Source organism: Sparus aurata, chromosome 15, assembly GCF_900880675.1.
Source record: "Sparus aurata chromosome 15, fSpaAur1.1, whole genome shotgun sequence".
In the NCBI taxonomy this organism is placed as follows: domain Eukaryota; kingdom Metazoa; phylum Chordata; class Actinopteri; order Spariformes; family Sparidae; genus Sparus; species Sparus aurata.
The window spans coordinates 25,706,349-25,729,588 of record NC_044201.1 but is presented as its reverse complement, the minus strand read 5'-3'; the positions used below and the strand labels follow the sequence as shown (position 1 = coordinate 25,729,588).

Genomic DNA, 23,240 nt, shown 5'->3' with positions numbered 1-23,240 from the left:
ACAATTTGGAATGCTTGTATTCAAATAGGAGGTCGGAGCTTTGGAGCCCGAAGAATGCAGCTATATCTGCATTGTCACACCCCCTCCCCTGCTTGGATAAGGGGAAAAGACACCCTGGCAAATCCCATTGTAGAGCTTGGGAGCTTCATAAAAGTTAAGGAGCGATGGATATAGTCTTGGCCCCCTTATGAGATGAGGATCTATCTGGCCTGGCTTCGGAAGCCGTAGACGCATACGCAGGGATATTGGAGGCAATAATTCCCCGGGACGGGAGCACACACAGGCTCCTTTATATCGTCCCCTAATATCCAATTTACGGGCTCAGGCCCTCCGCCAGAGCAGCCCCCGAGAACTTAGAATGCACAAACGCCAGCGTGAGATGGAATTAGGGCCAAGTTCTCTTTTCTTCTGTTTGCCAAAAGTTTGAGGCTTACAGAAATATGAAACTGTTTTTTTTCTCTCTCTCTCTCTCCTTCCCTTCCTCCCCTCCCCTCCTCCTCCTCCTCCTCCCACCCTCCTCTGTCCGTTAACCCAATTCATCCATTAAACAGACAAGGAACTGAAAGCAATAAATAATTTGGACGCGGGATGGAAAAATGACTCGGTGTTGTGTGGTTCTGGTTAATAACGCCGCAAGCTTTTCCAACACAGTGAGTAGGAAATGTTGTAAACAAGCATCGCTGATTGGACATAAGACGCCGTCGTTAAATATATTTGGTTTTCTTTGAAATTTGTCAGGCTGAGGGTATTATGGCCTTGCCAAAGTCTGTAAATAAGGGGGGGGGGGGTTTAATTATTTAGAGGAAAACCGGGGGGGGGGGTGAGGCGAGTCGATCATGCTCAGATGAGTGGGGATTTATTTAGGTTTTTTGGGTGAAAAAGTAAAAGTTAGAAAGTGTATACATGCTTAAGAGGCGTGATATTCCCCCTCTGCTGATCTCCTTATCCTCTCCTTAGCCTCCCTAAGCGGTATGTGGTACACACACACACACACACACACACACACACACACACACACACACACACACACAAGTGACTTTCCCTCCGCTATTGCTGGATGAATCTCCCATGAACCTTGCCAGCCTCCCTTGCCTGTGGATGTATTTACTCATAACAAGGGCTTAGGCCAATAAGAATATATGGTGATTTATACTGTGACCAGCAGGGGATTGTGTTGCCCTGATGCTTTAAGTATTTTACACTTTGCTAAACTCTCTGACACCTCCGTGGATAAAATCCCCCCCATTTGTACCAGCCCCTTCTCCGCCCTGCTAGCAACTCCGCACAAAGCGACAACAAAACAAAACCGTGATTGAACATCGCAGCGACGGCGAGGCGAGCGACGACTCGCAAAGCGCTTACACCGTACAGCGTAACGGGACGAGAGACCGACTTCTCGCAATAAAGGAAAGCATCGGTTTTTTCGGCAAGTGCCTTAAAATGACGTTAAAGTGACAAAGACTTCTAGCCACTGTGGTTATTCTCTCGTTTCCAGCAGCTAGTCAGCAACGGGTTCTTTTAACCATGTCCACGATTGTTTCTTTACCAAGTGGTGTTGTGTACGTGACTTTTATATTTAGATATGGAGGGGATTGTGGTGGATATACAGGCAGAGGGCTTCCAAGCCAGTGACCACAGTTCAAGACTGTGTTTCGACATTTGTAAGTGTGACTCCATTAGATATTTTTAATAAGATCTCAGGACAATTTCCAGTCGTGTTTATGGCGACTAAAACAGGTATTTTAAGCCAAAGCATGATCTCGATGAACCCTAACCACGTGGTTTTTTGGCCGTAATCTAAGCAGACCGTGAGCACAGCGTTGCAACAACAAGTTTCGACGTATCTGTGGTTGCAGAAAAGTACACAACATTTATTCTGGTAATTGTGTTGGTTGTAACCATGACAACATAGTCCGGTCTAATAAATGATATCAGATGAGGCCATAAACTTCAAATACTTTGTAATTGGAGGCATTTCCGTTACTGGCATCAGCACAGGAACAACTTTATATACAGTGTCAAAACAGTTAATTGTGTTTGATCAACAGAACATTTTTCTCGAGAATTATTCGAATTGTTTGTCATTAATCAGCCAAAAGTGCCAAATATCTGCAAGTCCCAGCTTCTCAAATGTGAGCATTCATTGCTTTTCTCTATTCTGTGCTGGTCAAAATAATATTCCCTCAGACTATTTTCCCCATGATTACAAAATGGTGGATCAATTAATTTGAAAAATAATTGACAGATTAATCAGTGATGATTATAACTTGTCACCAAATATGACAACATTGCCCTGACATATCTGCTCCTGAGCTATTATATTAATATATTATATTACACGTTTAGAAATATCATCTGAAAGTCATCATCTAACCTATAAAGATGTTTCACACTGTGTGGTTCTTCAACCAACGAGACGTCAGATAACATTCTTCTCATTGTCTGCTGTGATATGTTTTCTAAGACAAAGTCACTCCCGTAAGGCTGATTATTTTTATAACAAATTATTAATTTTTCATCTCTACCTTGAAACGGAGGAGAGAAACTTCAGGCAGCCTCTCTCGCCCAGGCCATCCATCTCCATCGGATCCTCTCGCTGTCTAAATTTACCAGGTCATTCTGGCCAAACTCTCCAAATGGCTCCGCATTCGAGAACCCACGATGCTGATATCATCCATCTACCTTCCCCGAAAAAGGTCAAGCAGAGTGTGCTGGAGTCATAAAAATCCCCCATCTCATTATTTGAGCATTTCTCCGGCCGGTGGCAGGGGTGCAGTGCAGTGGAAATGGAATGATATATCGGAGCTGGTCAATAGTCGATCTATAATGACTGTGTTGTTGGGCTTTCACTTTAGAATAATTTATATCCTCGCTGATCAATAACTAATCTTGAGCATAGTCAGCGCTGAAATAAAGAGGAGAATGATGATGGCGGCGGGGGGAGCTCTGCTGGAATGTGTGGGAAACTGATGCCCCCCACCTCCCATCACACACACACACACACACACACACACACACACACACACACACACACACACACACCAGCACCTAGGCAGGTCTCTGCTCCACCGAGGCATAAAGTAAATCATCAGAGTCTGGAAAGTTTTGGCTGGAACCACACTTTTTTTTTTCTTCTTTTTGGAGGGAAATCATTGATTTTGTGTTAAATCATAATAGCTCAGAGTTGATTGGTTTCATTAAAATTGATTCTCGTTGATTTTTCTGTGTGTGTGCGTGTGTGTGCATGTGTGTTTCCTGCGTGTACACGTGGATGAATGTGTAAATCTCAAAGTGTTTCCATCTGTTTACAAGTCATTTTACATTTTACACCTGTTTTTGTGTGTGTGTCTGTGTGTGTGTGTGTGTGTGCGCGCGCGCGCGCCTGCATGTGCGTGCATGTGCATGTGTGTGTGTTGGCCTGTGGAGCTGAGGGGGCTGAACCCTCTGCCCTCAGATTAGCCCCTGGTTGATAGGATTAGGCTCTAATGACTGGGACTTGGAAGACAAAGGGAGTTTCTGCAAAGAGGCTTAGATATGGAAGAATTAGCAGCAACCTTCCATTGCTCTTTCTTTCTCTCTTTCTTGCTTTTCTCCTGCCTTGTTCACCCCTTCTCTCTCCCTCTCCTCCTCTCTTTATGACCTTTCCTCTCATTGTCTCTTGCATATTGTCTCTGGATCTCTCGTAACCCTCCGCTGCTTTCTTCTAACTGTTTCCCTTCTGGTCATCTTACAAGTTTTGTGTGCTTATGCACCTGTCAAAGTGCTTAAAAAATGCAGCGCGGCTCACCGCCGCAAAGTGAGACGACTCTGCTCGTAAAGACACAAACTTTGCCTTCATATTAGAAGTTTAAAATTCACAGATTTCTGAAAACGGCTCTGCGCCTGCTAGCAGTCTGGGGTTTTTATTGGCATGTTTTCAATATGCACATCAGTTTTTGTGTTACAAATTCGAGTCTGCATCTGAACTCGTTTTTCATTTCTTTCATTTTTCTTCTCATATGAAAGTCCAAGTTTATTGCATGACAGGGCAGCCTCATTTCCACAGCATTTATTTCTATTGCTTTCGCTTCTTAAAAAAAATTCCTCCGTGCCCACAAAGAGCCAATTTGGGCTCCAAATATTTCAGGGTTTTTTTCGGGCATATTTATGTAAAAAGTTGTGGCAAAGTCCACATTCGCCCCCAGAAAACGATCCACATTTAATCTCTCAAACATCTTGAAGCTCTCCTGTACGTTTACATGCCATCAATTCACCTTCTGCACCGTGCTGCACTGCCAATAGGTCCGGGTTTTTCTATAGCCGGCCTTATTAGCCTCTATGCTAAATGGTCCGATGCCCAAAGGCCCCGCTCAGGTTCTAATTGCCCCGGTCTCAGATGCTCTCCGAGAGCGAGCAGCAGCCGAGACGCAACACAACAACGGCAAAAGAGAGGGATTTAAGAGATTTTCTGCCAGCTTACGTAAGAAGAGAGGAGAGCAGCTCCTTTCGGTTGGAGCTGAGAGGCTGCATGTGTGTTTATGTCTGCAGAGATAAAACCAGTGGTGGATGAAACCATTAGAAGAGTATTGCTCAATAAGCCTTGGTATTTTAATTTGGAGCAGAGCGTGTGTGTGTGTTGTGTTTTGGAGAGCCTTGTAGCGATGCCTGCGAAGAGGAAAAACAGCGAGGGGAAGAGCGGCGGAGGAGCCCAAAGTAAAGGAGGGTGGGGTGGACGTCGAGATCTGTTTGGGAAGTCATGTATGGTGGTGTGAGTACGAGGGCCGAGTGTTGGTTTACTGAGCCCCAGCTGGGCTCTAATCCGGCTGACTTTCATAAACCTGACTGGGCAGAGCAGGCAAATCACGGGCATTAGCACGAAGGAAGCACTGTGAGGTTGTCCACAAGCCAATCTCCTGTCAGTCTTAATCCAGTTATTGAGCTGTTTATTTAGTTTCGTGCCAAAGTCGCGGCTTTAATTTCATCATTAAGAAAATATAAAGGGCCACATCTGGACAGGCGGTACAAGCGACCTACTATCCTTTAAAAACTACACACGGGTGTTTTATTTTGGACCTTGACTTCTGTAGCCTTTATTAAAAATCTAATTTTCGTCCGTGAATATTCCCAGAAAAACGTAATAAAACACACAATAAGTGACTAATAAGTGGACTAATTCTGCTTGATGTGTTAATACCTCGCTTTGATTCTCATTGAAAGAAGTTCAAAGCCTGGACGCGGAGGTGGGATCTGTGAAGCAGCCTCGGCGCACATGTCTGAGGCCGCCGCATGCACAAATCCTCAAAGCCAAATCAACTGCGTTTACAGTGTAATAACGGTGACATCATGCCGTTTTCCTAACTATCCCCTGAGTTATGTTGAGTCCAATTTGCCCTAAAATGCTTACACACACACACACACACACAACAGTGGAGTGTATTGGCCGTACGCACACACACTTCTCCCCTGCGTTGTGCACTCGCAGCCCGTTGGCTTTTATCTTGCGCTGGGCACTAGATGAGGACCATATGCAGCCTCGGTGCAATTATAGTGTGGTGAATTGGTAGAACAACAAGAGGGCGTTTTAACGGAGCAGTAAATGCAGGTAAGGGTCTTTATTAAGCCGGATCAGGTTGCGCTGATGTTGTCAGCCGGAGACTGGCTCTCAGACAGTGTGTTTGTAGGTGTGTGTGCGTCTGCAGCTGAATTTCTTTTGCATTCTGCGATAGATATGTAGCCGTCAGAAAATCAGAGGAAACACTCACCTGTGTTACTTTAAGAAGGTTTTGGGTTCACGCGGCGCGCCGAAAATTGTGCGTCTGTGTCACACACGCACACAATTTACCTGTCTGACCGTTTGAGGGAAATTGCTTGTGATCTGTAATGGTTTCAGACGTTTCACCCCACCAGGCTTTTTTTTTTCTTTTTTGTGCCCGATGGGTGAAAGGTCAATCTCTAAAATGTTTATGCGCGGCCCTGTGATGTCGACTCCCTCGGGACGCTCAGATTAACCCACGCTGCTCCTAAATCACTGCTGGGTTTAGTGTTTCCACAGGTAGGAACAATGAGACGTCACAGGTCCGAATACATTTTGAAATCAAATTCCCACAGTTACTCTAACTGGACGTGTCAGAGAAGTAGTGCTGCCATCGTTTACAGTCCAGCATGCGAAGATTCACTTCAGTTAAAGCAGAGTTAGAGAGTAGAGGAGGACATGTAACCAAACCAGCAGTTTAACTACATTTCGGTCGTATTTGCACGACAATTCAAGTAGTTAAACTACTTTTTTGTGTTCAACTTTGGCCCATAAAAGGAAAGAAAAGATTTTATTTTCTGTGCTGTCAGTCAACACTGACATTCCTCACAATTTTCCATGAACAGAGAGGCATTTCATTTTTCTTTTTTCTGTATGATCTTTGAAGAAATGGGCACTTTATGCAATAAATCCAATTGAGTAGCAGTTTTATGCTTTCATGTGACTTTTTGTACTATAAAATAATGTTATATATATATAATTTTATATCACATGTACAGAATTTGATAACTTTACTTATCAAACTAGACTTTCTACTTAGGGTAGATGCTTTTTAAAGGAGCTTCACCAACACTGACTAAAAGTGCATAAATATTATCATCATTAAAATAAACTTAAAGCCAGACATAAAAAGTCCCGTCATGCAGACTGGATCCTTTCAGAGTGTTTTATTCTAATTTACATTATATTGCTTGACTGTGTTGTTGCATAAATATGTAAACAGTATTTTCATGTTGCAGTCGGTCCAGATGCTGCTAATTTTAATTGTGCATATTTATCCGGTATTACTTTATTTCTTTATTTCTGTGCGCGTTGCTTCTTTGTGCGACTCTCTCAGTTGACTTGCGTACAGACATTTATGTTGTTGTCATGGTGAATATACACACTTCAGGTTTACAATCACATTCTTTATTTTTTTCGAACTGTGTGTCATTTACTTTGCACGTACACAATCATATTTCTCGTATGTGCACCCCAAAAAAATCATCACTTAATTTGTTCATCGTGCATATTTTAATCTAAAATCAGAACCCGCAAAGTAATTCAAGCTTTCAAATAAATGTAGTGAAGTGAAAAGTACAATAATTCAAATATATATATGTAAAAACAACTGAAAAATATAAATGGATATACTGAAGTAAAGCCAAAGTGCCGTACAGATGTTACAGTCAACTACTTTATAACATCTGTCTGTTATTTCACTTGTGACTTAACAGCGTGACAGTGTGACTCACTCACCTGTTAATTAGTTTAAAACAAATGAGTATTATTGATCAACACTTCACTGTGGCCACGGGTTGATTTAACTTCCACATCCGTCCGTGATTCTCTGCTGTGAGATTGTGACACTTGATCTGTGGAGTAAATGAGATTTTTGGGGTTATATTCCAGGGTTTGGTGAAAATAACAGGACATGGGAACTGGACCCTCTGCTGCAGTGGAAGCTCTGGTGGTTTGGTGGTGAGGATCAGATCCAGGCACAATGTAATCACCGCTAACATGTCAATCCAGTCTGATTAACTCTGTCACTGTTTCTGTGTGGAAATCCCATTTTTTTTCCCCGTTCGGAAAAACACAGGCGGTGAGCCGCAGCCGCTCTGTTTCTGTCTTTGTTGAATTACAGTATCATTCAGGGTCTGTTTTACAATTCACTTGTGTTTATTCAAAAATTACTAATTATTCTAAATTGATGTCGTATTACTCGGTCTGAGTGATTACCACAAGTTCTCAGTGACAGAAAGAAACCACCTGTTTTTTTTCCCCTCATTTGATGAGTTTACAATATCTGGATAATGTTTTTCGGAAAATATTTAAAATTAAAGTTGCATAGTTGCAGAATTTTTTTGAACCTTGGAGTCAAATCCAAGTCCCCGAAGGTCGAGAAGGTTTCAGTGACCGTGTGCAAAACATTAAAGCTCTTACAAAACATACGCAATGTGACGGAGACGGCCGGGAAATTTTGGAAAATTTGGTTTTTGTTGTTTTAAGTTTAAGGTACAAACTTACAGAACTTTTCCATCCTTTTGAAAAACACATTTACCATCTTGGATGAGTCATTTAGATAAACAACATGTAAAACCAAGTGCACCTCCTGCTGCAGAAGGATTTATAGAAAACATTTAAGAGCGAGCACTGCAGGTACGGAGCTCCCATAATTCAGGCAATCTTAATGACAACGTAATGACTTTTAATTCCCCCCTGAGCCGGCGCGGTTTGTGTGTGCGGCGCTTTATAAGAGAAATCTTCAAATTTACAGGTTCCGTCTGCATTTAGAAAAATCAAGGACGAGGCAAAAAAGTGAGAGGGAAGAATAATTATGTGCGGCAGGTGTGGTATAATGTGTGATAAACAGAGGAGGGAAGAAAGAGCGACAGAACAAAGGGTATAAAGATAGAAGTGTCAAACAGTGGCGCGTGCCAAGTCGTCTGTTGTTGTCTTTTGATGGTTATGACACTTGTGATAATTAACAAAAGCTAAGTGGAATAAATTTACAACAAATCCCGCTACCTTGATTCTTTGACAGTTTGCGTGTGGGCATGTGGAAGAACTTTTCACGGGAGGCAAGTTTGCGTCTCATTGTCTGAGAAAAAAAGCCTTGGTGGATTTTCTTTGTAGCAGAATAATTGCTTCCATTTATTGCAGCAGAGCTACAGTTAGCGCGCGGCAGCCCCGGTCCTCTGTACCTCCACGTACCTCTGACATTTGCTGTTATGACGGGGATTTATGCCTTGAAAGCTTCTTTATTAGGATCCCGCGGGGTCGTACAGTACGCGGAGGATCTTAGACGAGATGATGTGACCGCTGACCTCTTCATGAACTTCAGTGGAGATAACTTTGTTTACGAGAGATGGCTGTAGGGTTCACTAGCAACCGCTGCAGTCAATCAGTGTGTTTGGTAATCTGATTCGCCGCTGCCAGGATGGACGGGCGCCCCTCAGCTGAACTGGTGTTCAAGAATCCGACCTGATGTGGAAACATATTTATTCTAAAGTGAAAGTTGCATCTAACATCAAACGTGCCTTTTTAGATCTTCACCCCGCTCTCAAGTCTTATTCCTCTGAAAGAAACTGAAAAGACAAACCCAAACCCGACACATGTTCCAACACCTGAAGGAAGACTCGTTTTGTTTTTCAGATTTTAAGATCGTTTTCCTTCAGTAGCCGACTCGTGTCTGAATATAAATCAGCCGGAGCGACCTGCAGTCCTCTGGTAGTGGAATTCTTTTTGTCCAGGAGAGGAAGCGGCGTTGGTGCCTGGTCCTCACTCAGCACCTGAAGGCATCTGAGCCTGATGATGTTTTCAAATGAAACCACATCTTTTCCTCGGCTCGGCATCCACGCAGATTACAGACCTTTTAGTAAACTGATCTTCCGGCGAGTTCCTTTCTAATCTCTGCTAGTCTTTTCTCTTTTTCCCAGCTCGGCTTATTTGACGTTATGAGAAGGAAAAAGACTCAGACTTGTTTCCACTGGAGTCTCAAACCTTTTACAACCTGTTATCTCGTATATTTCTCTAGATTGCATCGCTGTTACTTTGGCATTGTTGCTTTTAATGAATATTATTACGTCCGACAAGGAGGTTATATCTTCGCTCCTTTTCCGTTTGTTTGTTTGTTTGTTGGTTTGTCAGCAGGATTACACAAAAACTCCTGTATGGATTTGAATGAAACCCGGCTGAAGGATGGGTCTCAGCCCAGAATAGACCCCATTAACTTTTGGTGTGGATCTGAATAAAGGGATGAATTCTCTTAGTCTATAACACTGCAAGATACGGCTTTTTCGGACCGGTTTCTATTATCCCCTCTAGACTCTCTGTCTGCTTTACTTCAGTTTATTTGACATTACAGAAAGGAGGGCAACAAATCACACACAGCTACAAAATCAGCCTCATAGTCGAGGAGACTTCTTCGCATTATGATCCCAAAGTGTGCGCTGCCTTTTATGATTGAGTATCTAATAAATTTCACTTGATTTTATCACGAAGTTATTTTGATATTTTTGCTGGTACTGAAGTTTTTATTATTGCGATCCGTCTTTTTCCATTTCGCGTCTCTTTTTGAGGTTTCTTTATCTTTTACATGTTACAGACCTTTCACCTGAAGTTGGATTCAATCACTGGAATAGACAAATAAACCGTCAAAGTTTAATCTCACACTGTTAACTGTGCAATTTTATAAGACATTAATTAATTGGCTGTGTATTTTTCCTAACGGTCGGACTTCAGTGCCGCAGCTTTTATCACCTCTGCTGATGTGAGTCCTGCTCAGTGGTTTTGTGGGGTCTGTAAAGCACAACTGTACTTTCATCGACTGCGCGTTTACTGCAGACTGCTGGATGGTACGGATGAGCCACGAGCCAAGCGCTGGTCGTGGTTAAAGTTTTTATCCTCTACCAGCTGCTTTGGGCAACAAACCGGCCGTCGTGTGGAGGAACGGTTTTTTTACTAGGAAAAGAGTCCGAGTGGTTCAGTTTGTGAAGAAAATCACAAGCTTTTATTTGTGCTTTTCCTGACTTTACATATATGAAACATCCCAAAACAACCTCTGCACTCTGCAGTGACATGACACTTTAATTTGTCGCCACTAATAATTCATTTCCGGCTTTAACTTTTGCCTTTATTCTTGTTTTATGGAATATTAATTCAGCAGTTTAACACGTGACGTTTTGTACATTTCGAGCAGAATTAGATGTCTGTCATTTGAAATATAAACACAAATTCGTCAGATTAACAAACAGTAAAGCTGTTGTCATGTCGACTCTGTATGTGAGGCGGTAGCAGCTGAATCATTGATCCATGAGCCTGTAAACACACAGAATAGTACATTCTGAATCAAAGCCCTTCTCATGTTGCTGCTGCGTCTCTTCCGGGGGTTTGCTGGTTTATTACCACTAGGCTATGCTGTGCTCCCAGGCCACTCTCCACTCCACCTCAACTCACACCCATCCAGGAAAAGATGAGTCTTCACACCTCCTCTGCAGCCTCCCCTCACTCCTCCCTTCCTATCGCTCTGTCTCCCCCCCCCCCCCCCCGGTTTTATAGCTCGGCTCCAACACCCAGCTTTTTCCACTTGTTCTCTCCTCATCGTCATCCTTCATCTCTCTCCTTTTTTTTTTTTCTCACTTTCCCTCCCTCCCTCTCTGCCTCCCCCTCTCTCTCTCTCTAAGGTGCTGATCAATTCACAGTCTCCCTGGGAGGTGTGAGAACCCCCTTCCACCTCCTCCTCCTCCCCCTCCCCCTCCTCCTCCATCCTCACCCATCCACCCACTGCCACCCTGAACGGTGCGACTGGCCGACATGTGATACCCCTTACCCTTCCCTCACCCAAATCCTTCACCCATGGATTTTTTTTTTGGGGGGGGGAGGTAGGAGAGGAGTTCATGTGATGATGATGATGATGATGATGACAGTACTCCTTTTTTTCCCTCCTGTCCTTCCTTTTTTCCCCTTCTCTCTTTCTCCCTCAGCAAAAGTGTCTGTGACACCATTAGCACACCTGAAATAATAGCGCTGGTGACAAATGCTGCAGGAAGGGGAGGGCGAGAGACCCTGAGAGAGAGAGAAGGAGAGGGAGAGAGAGAGAGAGGGGGGGAGGGAGGGAGGGAGAGGGAGGGCGGTGTGTGTGATAGAGTGATGAGTTCTCTATCTATCTGTGAGGTTAATTCAGACTCAGCAGCCTTTCAGAGTAAAAGTGGAGCTGCTGACCCGGTGGCCGGTGGCACAATGTGAAAATTGACTGGCAGCATTCAGCACGATCACAGACCTCCACTGTGTGTGTGTGTGTGTGTGTGTGTGTGTGTGTGTGTGTGTGTGTGTGTTGCACATGTTTATAATTCCATATGTGCGTCTAATTTCGCACCATATAGAAAAAAAGCAGCTGTTCATCACGTATGTATCCATAAGTGTGATGCGGCGATGTCAGTGTGGCTCACACACACACACACACACACACACACACACACACACACACACCCAGCTTTCGGTGGTTTGCAGTTCTTTATGAGTCCACATGTTCACGTGAATGCAACACCTACGTACGGAGAGAAAAGCAGCTGCAGTTTTCTCACATTCAGGCCCTAACGGAGCCAAATGAGGCTTTAAGTGACTGTTTTTACATTTAACACATGAAGATACCGCTGATAGTTTCTTACACATAGTGACATCTAGTGAGGGGGGGGGGGGGGACGTTCTTTAAGAAGCTGCTGAGTGCTGATGTTTGTGCACCGAACTTAATGTAAAAGCTGATGCCGTAAAGGAAAAGTTCACACAAAACTATCTGCCTTTGTGGATGGAGAGTCGGGAGAGGTTCTCTGAACAACTGAAGTAGATGGAAACGTATAAAACAACCGAAGACAAACTTAAATGTCTCCGTACAGCTCATTGTATTCTGAGTCCTGATCTGAAAAGACATTATTTATAAAAGACATTATTTACGAGCTTGTGCACCAACACATTAAGGTTAAAAGCAGCTGCAGTGAAGATTTCGGTCTTAAAAAGGGTGTAAATAACATCTTTGCATACACAGTTGGCATCTTGGAGCTTCAGGTGACTTGAATTTTTGCCTTTTATTGTTTTAATCTGTTGTTTTATTACATTTTTAAAAGAAGTCCCCGTCTACTTCAGGTGTTCAGGAGAAAGCTGCGCATGCTTTTGTACTCAGTGTGTAGGAGTGAATGAGAGTGAGTGTATATAAATGTGTGTTTACGCTTTTCTGCTCCTTTTTAATTTATTTCTAGTATATTATATTTTCTTGTATGTTTTTATTTGTAAATATGTTAATCAAGACAATGCAGAGAAACAGAGGGAACTATGAGTTTCATTACACTGACGACGTGTTGATTTCTGCACTGAAGCTCCGGAAATGTTTCGTGGTGCAGATAATGACTGAGTTTTAATTTCCGGGTGAACTTCACCTTTAACGCTTCCATCTTTTTGGATGACTTTGTTATGAATTTGTTCATGATCGCAGCCTGCGGGCTCATTTTTTCTAGATTAAATGCTTCACGTCGTGTCACCAGTTTCTCTCTTACAGCTCCAAATAAAACAAACACGTTAAAAAAACACACACACACTGGATGTTTCACAATAAAAGGCAACACGTGGAAGGAGCGCTGGCACTGGGATTATACTTTTTATTGGCATGTTGAAATATTCACATGGACAAAGAGAAGGAATACAAACACGACAGCTTCTTCACAGACTCAAACATCACACTGCGCTTTAAGGTAAAACAATGTTGATGTGCAAAAACAAAAAAAAAAAAGTAGATTTATCCTGCAGGAGTTTGAACTTTTTGAATCTTAATTATCTGAGCTGCTTCTGCCCTTTTCTGCATGTCGTGTAATTTCCAACAGCTCCGGTAGAAGGCGCAAATGATTAAGCATTAATGTGTGTGAGAGGCGACCTGAGCAGCAGCAGCAGCAGCAGCAGCAGCAGCAGCAGCTCACAGTCACATTTTGGGCCAAACTGCAGAAACATCCAGCAGCACCAGAGGAAACAGAACCACCGGGTCCAAACTGACCCGATCCAACGCTTCAAAATTAACATTACGATTTATTAGATTTTAACCATTTTCCTCCAACTGTGATTTTTACACCACTGACCACAAACCAGAGTATTTACCGTGATGTGTTCGGTGCCATGTTGTTCCACTCCGAGATATTAGTGCCATTATTTAAAAATAAAATCCACCGCTAATATCGCATCCCATCATCCTTTGAGACGAACTGTGTGTTAAAATAACCCCAGTGCACTTTATTAAATCAGTAGTTTGGTAAGGCTTGGTGGTTAATCAGGGTGTAACACGTGTCTGCCTGCGCGTTAAAGCTCATTACACTAACTTTTAGAATAAATCTCAAAGGCAAGAGACGAGAAGAAGAGAAAGACGAGCGCCAATTTTTCCTTCTTCTTCTTCTTCTTCTTCTTCTTCTCCCCCCTGACTGAATAATTCCTGAGCTCACACTGCGCCTAAACGCACTCTTAATGAATCCGGCTGGGCTCCTCTGACAGACGATAATATACTAGTAGTTCCATATAATTAGATAAGCTGTGAAAACTTTGCAGCAGGTCTATCTGTCTGCCCTGAGAGCCGCGGCGGTGACACAGAGCAGAGCACAGAGGCTCGGTGGCCCCCTTTTTCTTTTTTTTTTTTTTTCCTCTGCTGCAGATCCCGACATGTTCGGGGCGCAGAGCTGCGGGGCTGCAAGAAGTTTGACCTCAGTTTGACTCCTCAGGCAGCCGGAGAGACCTAAAACAACAGCCAGAGACAAGCAGAGGCCCGGACCATCACACAGACCTGCACTTACTATTATTATTAGTGTGTATTTTAACTCAAACTGCACTTTTTGTTTACAATTAATAACCACATCTGCATTATTTATTAAAACATTCTCAGAGCTGAAAATGACCTGCAGTGACTTGTGATAGTGAGGAGGAACGCACACCTGACTCTCTGAGGATGTGTGTGTTTCTATAAACTCAACATAAGGGCAACAACTTGTTGTGTGCGTGCGTGTGTGTGTGTGTGTGTGTGTGTGTGTGTCGCGGCGCGCAGGCCCGCCTGATAAACGCGCTCCGGTTTGTTTCGCCAGTCGAACCTGCTGTCAATTTACATTCAGCCGCTCGAAAGTAATACCTGCTGATTTTATTGAAACGACTCACAGCATTACCGTCATCGCAAAGCGGATTAAACAGAAAATGACGGTGTTTTGCCACCACCACCCTCCTCCCCCCCCCTCCTCACCCCCCTCCTCACCCTCCTCCTCCTCTCCTTGCTGTCTTCCAGGATGCCAAAGCGCGCTGACCCTCACGGAAGAGCAACTCCAGGAGAGAAAGTGGAGCTCCAGTCTCGCTTTTATAGACGCTAATTGAGGTAGCTTAATTGCTTTATAATGCCACTGTAGTTATTTTACAGTGGTCCGGCGCTGATGTGGTCTCCTCTCATGTTAATTTAGCTTTGCTTTCTCTCAATGACCCTCTGATATTTAGTGTGCCTTGTGGTGCGGCGAGTTTTATAATCCTGTTTGCGTTTCTACTAAACCCGCACATTATTATTTTTTGTAAAGGAACGGCGGATTAAATAAAATAAAAATACTTTCCTTCAAGAAAATATCTGAGTGACAATAATTAAGCGTTTTAATTATTTAATGTGGCGTTAAAATAATAAAGGATGAAGAAAATGAGAGCTTCTACTCACCAATTAATAATTGATTTAACAAACTCGACGAGCACAAGGCAACCCGGGTTATTATTTGATCCGGTTTTCTCTGTGCGTAAAAGTCCGTGCGTCCTGCGCGGCTCCGTGGCTCCTCTCTGCTCTACGCGCCCCCGGAGCCTCGCCGGCCGGCTGGACTTGCAGGAGGTTTTTGATCGTCGTTACATGCCTGTAAAATGGTCCCATCGGATCCCACCGGTCGGGCTTTTTTTTTTTTTTTTTAACCGCAGGAATCAACGCCGAATGTGTGAAGCCGCATTATCATGTTATGACACCATTTCTGGCACCGGGGGCAGATGATCGATGACTGGACGCGCTGCACGGGGGGAGAGAGAGAGGAGAAGAAAAGAAAAAACTTCAAGCAGACCAGCAGCAACACCTCATGAGCATAATCAGAGGCTGTTTTACACACTCGGTTCACGTGTGATGGGCTGAGAGATAAATAAAAAAGTTGGGCGGTGGTGGTCGTGTGGAAAACAGACAGAAATCAATTATAATTTCTTTGGAATCCCTTTTTTTTTTACGCATGCGTCTCCTCTTAAAACCAAATCCTGTCCATGTGACTTATCCCATTTTTTATATTACTTCATATGCCATGAAATATATCGTAAATATTTAATGGAGATTTTTGAAGGTAGTTAAACTTCTTAATTAAAAAAAAAAGAAAAAAACTTGATAGATTAAATTAAATAAGATTTGTACTCCTTTATATCCCAGCGAGGAATCAAATAGAACGACGGTGACGTAGTAAATTCAAACTATTTTGTTAATTTACAGCCACACATTCATCAATTATATCATTACTTTTTCTTGAAATTACTCGGGTGGTAAGTTTCCCCTCCATAAATTAAAGTTCATCAATATTTGACCAAACTTTTACAATCTTCCGGCAAAGAAGCGTGGAAGCTGGAGTGAAGGGTTCATAATGAAGAGACAGGGAAAGTTTCACAACTCGTCTGAGAGGAAAGAAAGAAAAGTTCTGGACGTGAGTGGTGGTTCTGGGGTTTTTTTTAGGGGGGGAAAGTTTAGTCAAAGTGTGAGAGAGTGAGTAATTAAGTCAGTGATATGAGGACCGGTGTGTGTGTGTGTGTGTGTGTCAGAGAAAGGTAAAGAGTGTCTCGGTCAGATCTTCTCTGTTTTGGTGGATTTCCAGCCTGACCGAGCTGACAGAAAACGCAGAGTGTGTGTTTTGTGCCCGCGGACGATGTTTTGTTTTGCGCCTCCTCGCAAAATGTGGCCTTAAACCGATCAATCAGCCCCGGATCGATCATGCGGGGAGCCAATAGGGGGCTCCCATCGCTGAGCCTCTCTGCCATTGGACAGCCCGGGCAGACTGGAGCGACCCATTCAGAGCTGCTGTGGGGGGAGAGGCACGGACGACATGTGAACTCATATTCAGACCCCCTTTTTTTTAAAATAAAAACGCTGCTGTTGCGTTTTTAATCTCTTATTTCACAATTCAGCGTGCAGATTACGACTCTGTTCCCAGACGTGGACCAAATAACAAACATTTCAGATGCCTAATAAATAAACAGTGCTTCTGAATGAGTTGCAGAAAGTTGTTGTTATCGTGCTTTTTGTGTTGAGTTGACACTTTTTTTGTCTCGGTGCAAACACTGGGAGATAAAAAAAAAGGCTGCGGGGAAGTTGACAGTGAGCGACCAGACGCGTAAAAACCTGCAGGACTGGATGTTTTGGCTGCAGAGCCGCACTGATGTCATGCAGACGTGATGTTGACAGAAGCCTGACCGAACTCCAGAACCGGTTTCACACTCATAAACGTATCTTTATGTTCTCCACTAAATAACTGCCTAATTGCAGTGCCGGTCCAAAGTGAATCTAACACCCAGGGGCGTGCAGTCTCTGGAGGACATACCTGGAGATATCTTTGGGGGGGATCAGAGTTGAGAGACGGTTCAATAAGCCGTTAATAAACTGTTTTTACAGGCAGAGGAGAGGGTGCTGGACGCGCCAATCCCGAAAGGCAGATGTTGCGTATTTACAGGAAAAAGAAGACGCAGCGGACTGAAGAATAAAGCCACTTTATGAGAGTGAGACCTGGACCCGGAGTCAGAGGTGGATCCTCTGTGTTTATCCCCGCGTTGTTCCAGCTCGCTCCTGCGCGGCTCGCCGGGGCTCGCAGGGTCCTCCCACCCCCCCTCCTCTCCGCACGACTTGCTGCAGCCCGGTGCGTTGTGTAAGACGCGACCTGTTATGGCCACCACTACTTCCGGGTTTCGGCAGTCTGGTCCAGATCCTCCGCTCCTCCTCAGCTCAACACACACATCCATTGTACACAAAACGGGCAGGCGGCTCATGCATACACACCGCACTCACACACATACACACCAGGCGCGCGCACACACACACACACACACACACACACAGCGCACACACACGCTCAGCATCGATCGTGGCTCCTTTAAGAAAAGCCTAAGCCAGAATTATCACCCCACCTCCTCTTGATCTCCTCTAGACGCTTTTGCATAAGAAAATCAAGCCGGGAGCCGAGAGTGATCAAAGAAAACGAGAGGAGAGCCTGCTTCATTTTTTAACTGTGATTGTGACCATTAACATTTAGGTGGTGCCGATCCCGTGGAGACGCGCGTCGGACCATCATTCATCCGGTACTTTTGACAAGCCCTCGCGTTTTTTGACTGACAGGCGGAGTGGCAGAAAGCCATGAGAGTCGCCAGTTTTGTTTGAGGGGCTATTTTATTTTCATCCTGGTTTTGGAAAAGGAGCCTGGCGCCGCTGCCCCGAGGACAGCCGAGGACCTATTCGCCGCGCCTGGGCTTAAACTTGCGCAGAGAGAGCGGGGGCTGGCTTTCACCGTTCCGTGGAAAAAGAAGCACACGCGGATTTTGGCTGAAACATCTTCCCATTTATTTGGATTTTCTTTTTCTTCATTTCGTCTCCACCCTGGCCTCAGAGGGGATTTATCTAAACTGAAAGGACGACCAGGGAGTCAGGAGGGTTATGGCGCAACGGGTACGTAGGGCAATCCCCCCTAAAAAAAAAAAAAAAAAAAAAAAAAGTTTCTCCAAGTCTGCTGTGCTTGAATGCAATCCTGCGCTGTAACGTGGCTTAATGACACACATACCCGCGCGGACACACGACTCGCGGGCGAAAGTTTTCGGTCGTCTTCCTGACACATGGAGACACGGGCTCGCTTTTTGGCATCTTTTGGCACGGTATTTACGCACGGCCGCACTCGTTTGCTCCCACAAACCGGCCCCGCTGAGGGACATTGGAAGCGTGATCATATCTCACATCGGCTGTGTTTTTTAGATTAGTTATGACAGGCCAGTTACTGGAAGCGAAATAAAAGGGGGGGAGGGAGGGCAGAGAGGCAAAAACAAATCTCCAACATTTCTCCCTCAAAGACTCCACATTGTTGGAGTGGAGCTTTTTTTTTTTTTTTTTTTAAATTATTATTTACGAACAAAACAACCGCAGAAAAAAAAACAAAGCCCTCTTCTCGCACCGCAAAAAGTGCTGAAAACACGCGTTATTAGCATAAATGCCAGGGAGGCAGTTTTTTTAGTAACGAGGTGATGACAAACGCTTTGATTCATGCACTGCAGGACAGCTTCGAGACAGCGGCTGGGCTCCTCACACACACACCACACACACACGCACACGGGCTAGTAAACAGTGTAGAAGCAGAGATGTTCGGGAAACATTCAGCTGCTTCAGTTTGGCACCAGAGCCGCAGCACGCCGGGGTTCTGCACCTCCGTCCGCCTTTAGGCTCCAAACGCTTCAGCTTTTTTAATTTTATTATATTCATTATTTTTTTACTCTCTCCACTTTGTTTGTCACTTCTGGAGAGCGCTATCAATAATTCAAGCCTCTCTCTCTCTTGCTTTCTCTCTCTCCATAATTTTTATTTTTGTAATCTGTTAAAGAAGAGTAAACATTTATAGTTTATCTCCTGCACTCTCTCACCAACACGTCTGAGAGTTTTGTTTTTTATAAAAAGACACCAGGATGAAGACGAGACTGCGTTGTTTAACCCTCAGAGCTGGACACGTGGAAAAGTTTGAAGTTTGAACAATCAAAATGAAAACACACACACACACACACACACGCACACACACTAAACACACGCACACACAACAGGCTTTTACCTGCTGTAGGCTGCACGCACTGATCACACAGGTCCTGATGGGAAATAATAACATGCTGCACAATTATGAGCCTTTAAAATCCGTAAAACACTGCGAGGGACAAGTTGGAGGTATTTGTTGCAGCAGTGGAAACACAGACGGTGTTAAGACTCACCACTGCCTACTTTATTATAATTATAATAATAATAATGATAATAATAGTAATGATGTCTGCGCCATGTTGTTCTAGTTTTCCCGTTTTGCCCTCGCAGTATTTTTCAACACGCTCAATAATTCATATTTATTTCACTAACATGTGAGGAGCAAAGGTCAGCGAGGAGAGGCTGACAGCAAAACTAGTTTTCAGCTCCAGAATAACATTTTTTGTTTTTTTTTAATTTCTTGCCTGGGAACAAACAACCTGCCGCACAGCTCACTCTGACTTTATGTCTTTTGTAAAGTTAATTTTACTGAAAACAAGTGAAACATGAAACGCGTTTGTGTGAATTTATTTGTCTCGTTGTGAAAAGAAAGCGTCAAACATGTCGACTCGCTGTGGGGATGATTCCGCCCTGTTGTCAGATGTTTAACTTTCCTCTCTCCCATGAGTCCAAACTTCACTTCTGCTGCTTTAAACAACTTTTATAATATAAAGACAATAATTCGGGACACTTGTGGTGTAGCAGTGAGGTTGTGTTTGTGTCCCTGTGCTTGTGCTTGTGTGTATTCACTGTGTTGCTCCCGCGTGTTTCTCGTTGTGCAGTACGAAGACTTGCCCCACTACGGGATGGACGGGGTGGGCATCCCGACCACCATGTACGGAGACCCGCACGGCGCCCGGTCCATGCAGGCGGTGCACCTCAACCACGGGCCCCAGCTGCACTCCCACCAGTACCCGCACACCGCCCACACCAACACCATGCCTCCCAGTATGGGCTCCTCTGTTAACGACGCTCTCAAGAGAGATAAAGACGCTATATACGGGTAGGTGCGAGCCCTCCGAGAGGGGGGAAACTTGCTCTCCGGCGGGGCAGGCGGGCCCTGGAGGGGGGGCGAGCTGTGCGCAAAGTCAGCGCCGTTGTAGCAGGGAGGATCAGCGGGCTGAGCGGAGCCGAGCGCCTCGGTGAAGTGTCTGAGCTCCACACTGGAGCCCGGAGAGCTGCAGAGAGCCGCTGCAGCCTCTGGTCCTCCTTCATGTTGGATTTTTTTTTTTGTTATGCTTCTTCTTCTTCTTCTTCTCCTTTTTTTTTTTTTTTATAAAGTGAATCATATTTATCAGCTGCTCTGAACAAACAGAGGAGGGCAGAGGAAATGTGCACTTTGTTTTTTTTATTTATTTATTTCGAGGCTTGTCTCATGACTTCTCAGAAATTCACTGAGAAATTCTAATTAGAATGTGAAGAGTAACAAAGAGACAAAGTCCACTCTGATGAGCGTTTATTATTATAATTTAACTTTTGCTCGGTTTCTTTTTAAAGCTCCAGCGTTTTTTTTTTATTATGAGCCAAATAATTACCTCCTTCTCTCTTTTACCCGTTGTTAATTAATTAATTGTGTGCAATGTGTCAGGCTTCGGCACATTTAAGAGAAATACATCACGTTTTTAAAGGGAATCCCACACATGCATGTCATTTATTAATTTACAGCAGTTAATTAAAAAAAAAAAAAAGAAAATAGAACATTTTAGCATGAAGGGTTTTTCACGGTGGCTCAACGCGCCTGTGGAGACTTCCACCGTCTCACGACGCGACTGACACAACTTCCAACACAGCCTGCGCGTATTTACCCGATAAATAATCATCAACATTTACTCTACAGCTTCAAAGCTGAACACACACACCACACTCACACGCACACACGCACACACACACACACACACACACACACTTGAAAAATCCAAATGGAGACCTGTGCGAGAAATTGTTTGACTGACTCCAAAAAGCTTTCATGCCATTAGGGCGCACCTAGATTTTAATCACAGGGTCTTGCCCGCCTTTTGCAGCCCTTTCTCTTTTCTCCCCGAGCCTCTGCATAATATAATAGCGTTGGGCTGCAGCAGCGAGTCCCCATGGGCGAGTTGTTGAGGAGTAGCATGGCTGGCTAAATCTAGCCTGGAGTCGTCTTGACCCCGGCGCTGTTCTCTCTGGTGACATTTTGCTATTGTGTGTGTTCCCAGGCACCCCCTGTTCCCCTTGCTTGCACTGATTTTTGAGAAATGTGAATTAGCGACGTGCACCCCCAGAGAGCCCGGGGTGGCGGGAGGAGACGTCTGTTCATCGGAATCTTTCAATGAAGACATAGCAGTGTTTGCAAAACAGGTCAGGAAAGTTTGACTTCTTCTTCTTAAAAAAAAGAAAAGAAAAGATATGTTGCATGCTGGAGCTCCTCACCTGCAGAGAGCTCTCCGACTGCTCGTGCGTAAAAGAGACAGAAAATAAAAAGGCACTCATTAATAATAATAATAATTATAATAATTATTATTATAATAATTACAATAATAATAAAAGTTATTTGAAATTGTTTAATTCTAAATGGCGTGTGTGTACGTCAGCAGCTGCATGTTTGATCAAATCTCACTTTGTCATGTTTCATATTCACGTGTTTTACGCACATGTTTTATTTGCCTTTTCCTTTCTATAGATTCGCGCAGAAAAGCCTTTATTTTCATCGAATCCAGAGTTGGATAATCTGGTAAGATGCACTCTCACATTCTCTTTGTTTGTGTGTTTCATGTGTTCTCCTCAGAATAAAGCAGATGTTTGTTTTGCATGTTCATGAGAAACCATGCGGTGCTGAGGAAAAAAAAAAAAAAGTTTTGGGAGCAGTTATCGGAGGTGATGCTGCGTCTTTTTTCTCGGAGCTGTTTGATATCACGATGGCCCCCGGTCGTATCTGCAGATGAAGGGCCGCTGACTCACAGCTGTCACAAAACCTTTTGAACTCCGCCTGGAAAACTTATTCTACTCTGGCTTCTCCCACTTTGTACAGTTTGATACTCCGGGTGTGATGTGAGCAGGAACGCTTTCCTCACGACTAGTTGGTGGCTAATAGATCTCTGACTCTGAGGCTTATTGCAGCGCCGGGCTGCACCGTCTGCCTGCTCTCCATATTGCAATAACGTCCAAAGTTTAATATCAGTCCCACATAAAATCCATTCACATGAATATTTTGCTCGTCTGCAGTCACTTGTATTGAGAAAAACGTGCCTGTTTAATATCAAGAGATGTGAGCAGCTCATTTTTTATTGTGATTTTAATTTTTCAGATGATTCAAGCCATTCAAGTTTTACGATTTCATCTTCTGGAGCTGGAGAAGGTAATATTCTCTCACCGTCTTCTCTGTCCACTGTGCCGCTGCAGACCTTATGGGGCTGCGTTCGCACATGAAATGTATTTCTCTCTCTCTCTCTCTCTCTCTCTCTCTCTCTCTCTCTCTCTGTCTCTCTTTCTTTCTTTCTTTTTTTTTTTTTTGCTCGTCGGTTATAATTAGCGTCAAAATCAATCACGGGGCCATTTCTCTTCCGCGTTTAATCACGACGCAAGCTGTTACAACTGGAACGGATATCTCTGTGCCCAAATCTCTCCCCGCGCGTTTTGGTTTTTTTCTTTTTTTTTTAATGAAGTTTAATGCTGGCAGAAGCTGCACGCAAGGTGAAACGTATAGGCGAACTTTGCGGGGCTGTTTCAGAAAATGATTTCTTTGTGGAGGGCAGAAGGGCCCCCGGCTGCCATCTGTGGATCCGAGGCAGCAAGTGGGTGTAAAACTCTTGATTTGTCTCCGCGTCAGATGGACTACGGTGGCCTGTGCGGCCAACTTTAACCCCAACTCTTTCACATTAGGAAAACATCATCGGAGCTGTCAGAAAGTTTCGAGCTTTTTAATACTTGCGTGTCTCTCAGATCACGTTT

General features: G+C 44.0%; 1 protein-coding gene across 6 annotated transcripts in view; it reads left to right on the top strand.

The window, feature by feature from the left end:
* meis1b (Meis homeobox 1 b) overlaps nt 1-23,240 on the top strand; it is a 138,164-nt gene that overhangs the window by 36,514 nt on the left and 78,410 nt on the right. For 2 of the 6 annotated variants that reach the window (XM_030442437.1, XM_030442436.1), the window contains exons 2-6: nt 7,403-7,495; nt 20,096-20,316; nt 21,509-21,650; nt 21,973-22,023; nt 22,597-22,647. In XM_030442437.1, coding sequence (XP_030298297.1) covers nt 7,403-7,495; nt 20,096-20,316; nt 21,509-21,650; nt 21,973-22,023; nt 22,597-22,647 — 558 coding nt within the window. Of the gene's footprint in view, nt 1-555; nt 651-7,402; nt 7,496-17,462; nt 18,213-18,326; nt 18,416-20,095; nt 20,317-21,508; nt 21,651-21,972; nt 22,024-22,596; nt 22,648-23,240 lie in introns of those variants that run through there. The other 4 variants (XM_030442442.1, XM_030442440.1, XM_030442438.1 and 1 more) reach the window with 3 other exon arrangements.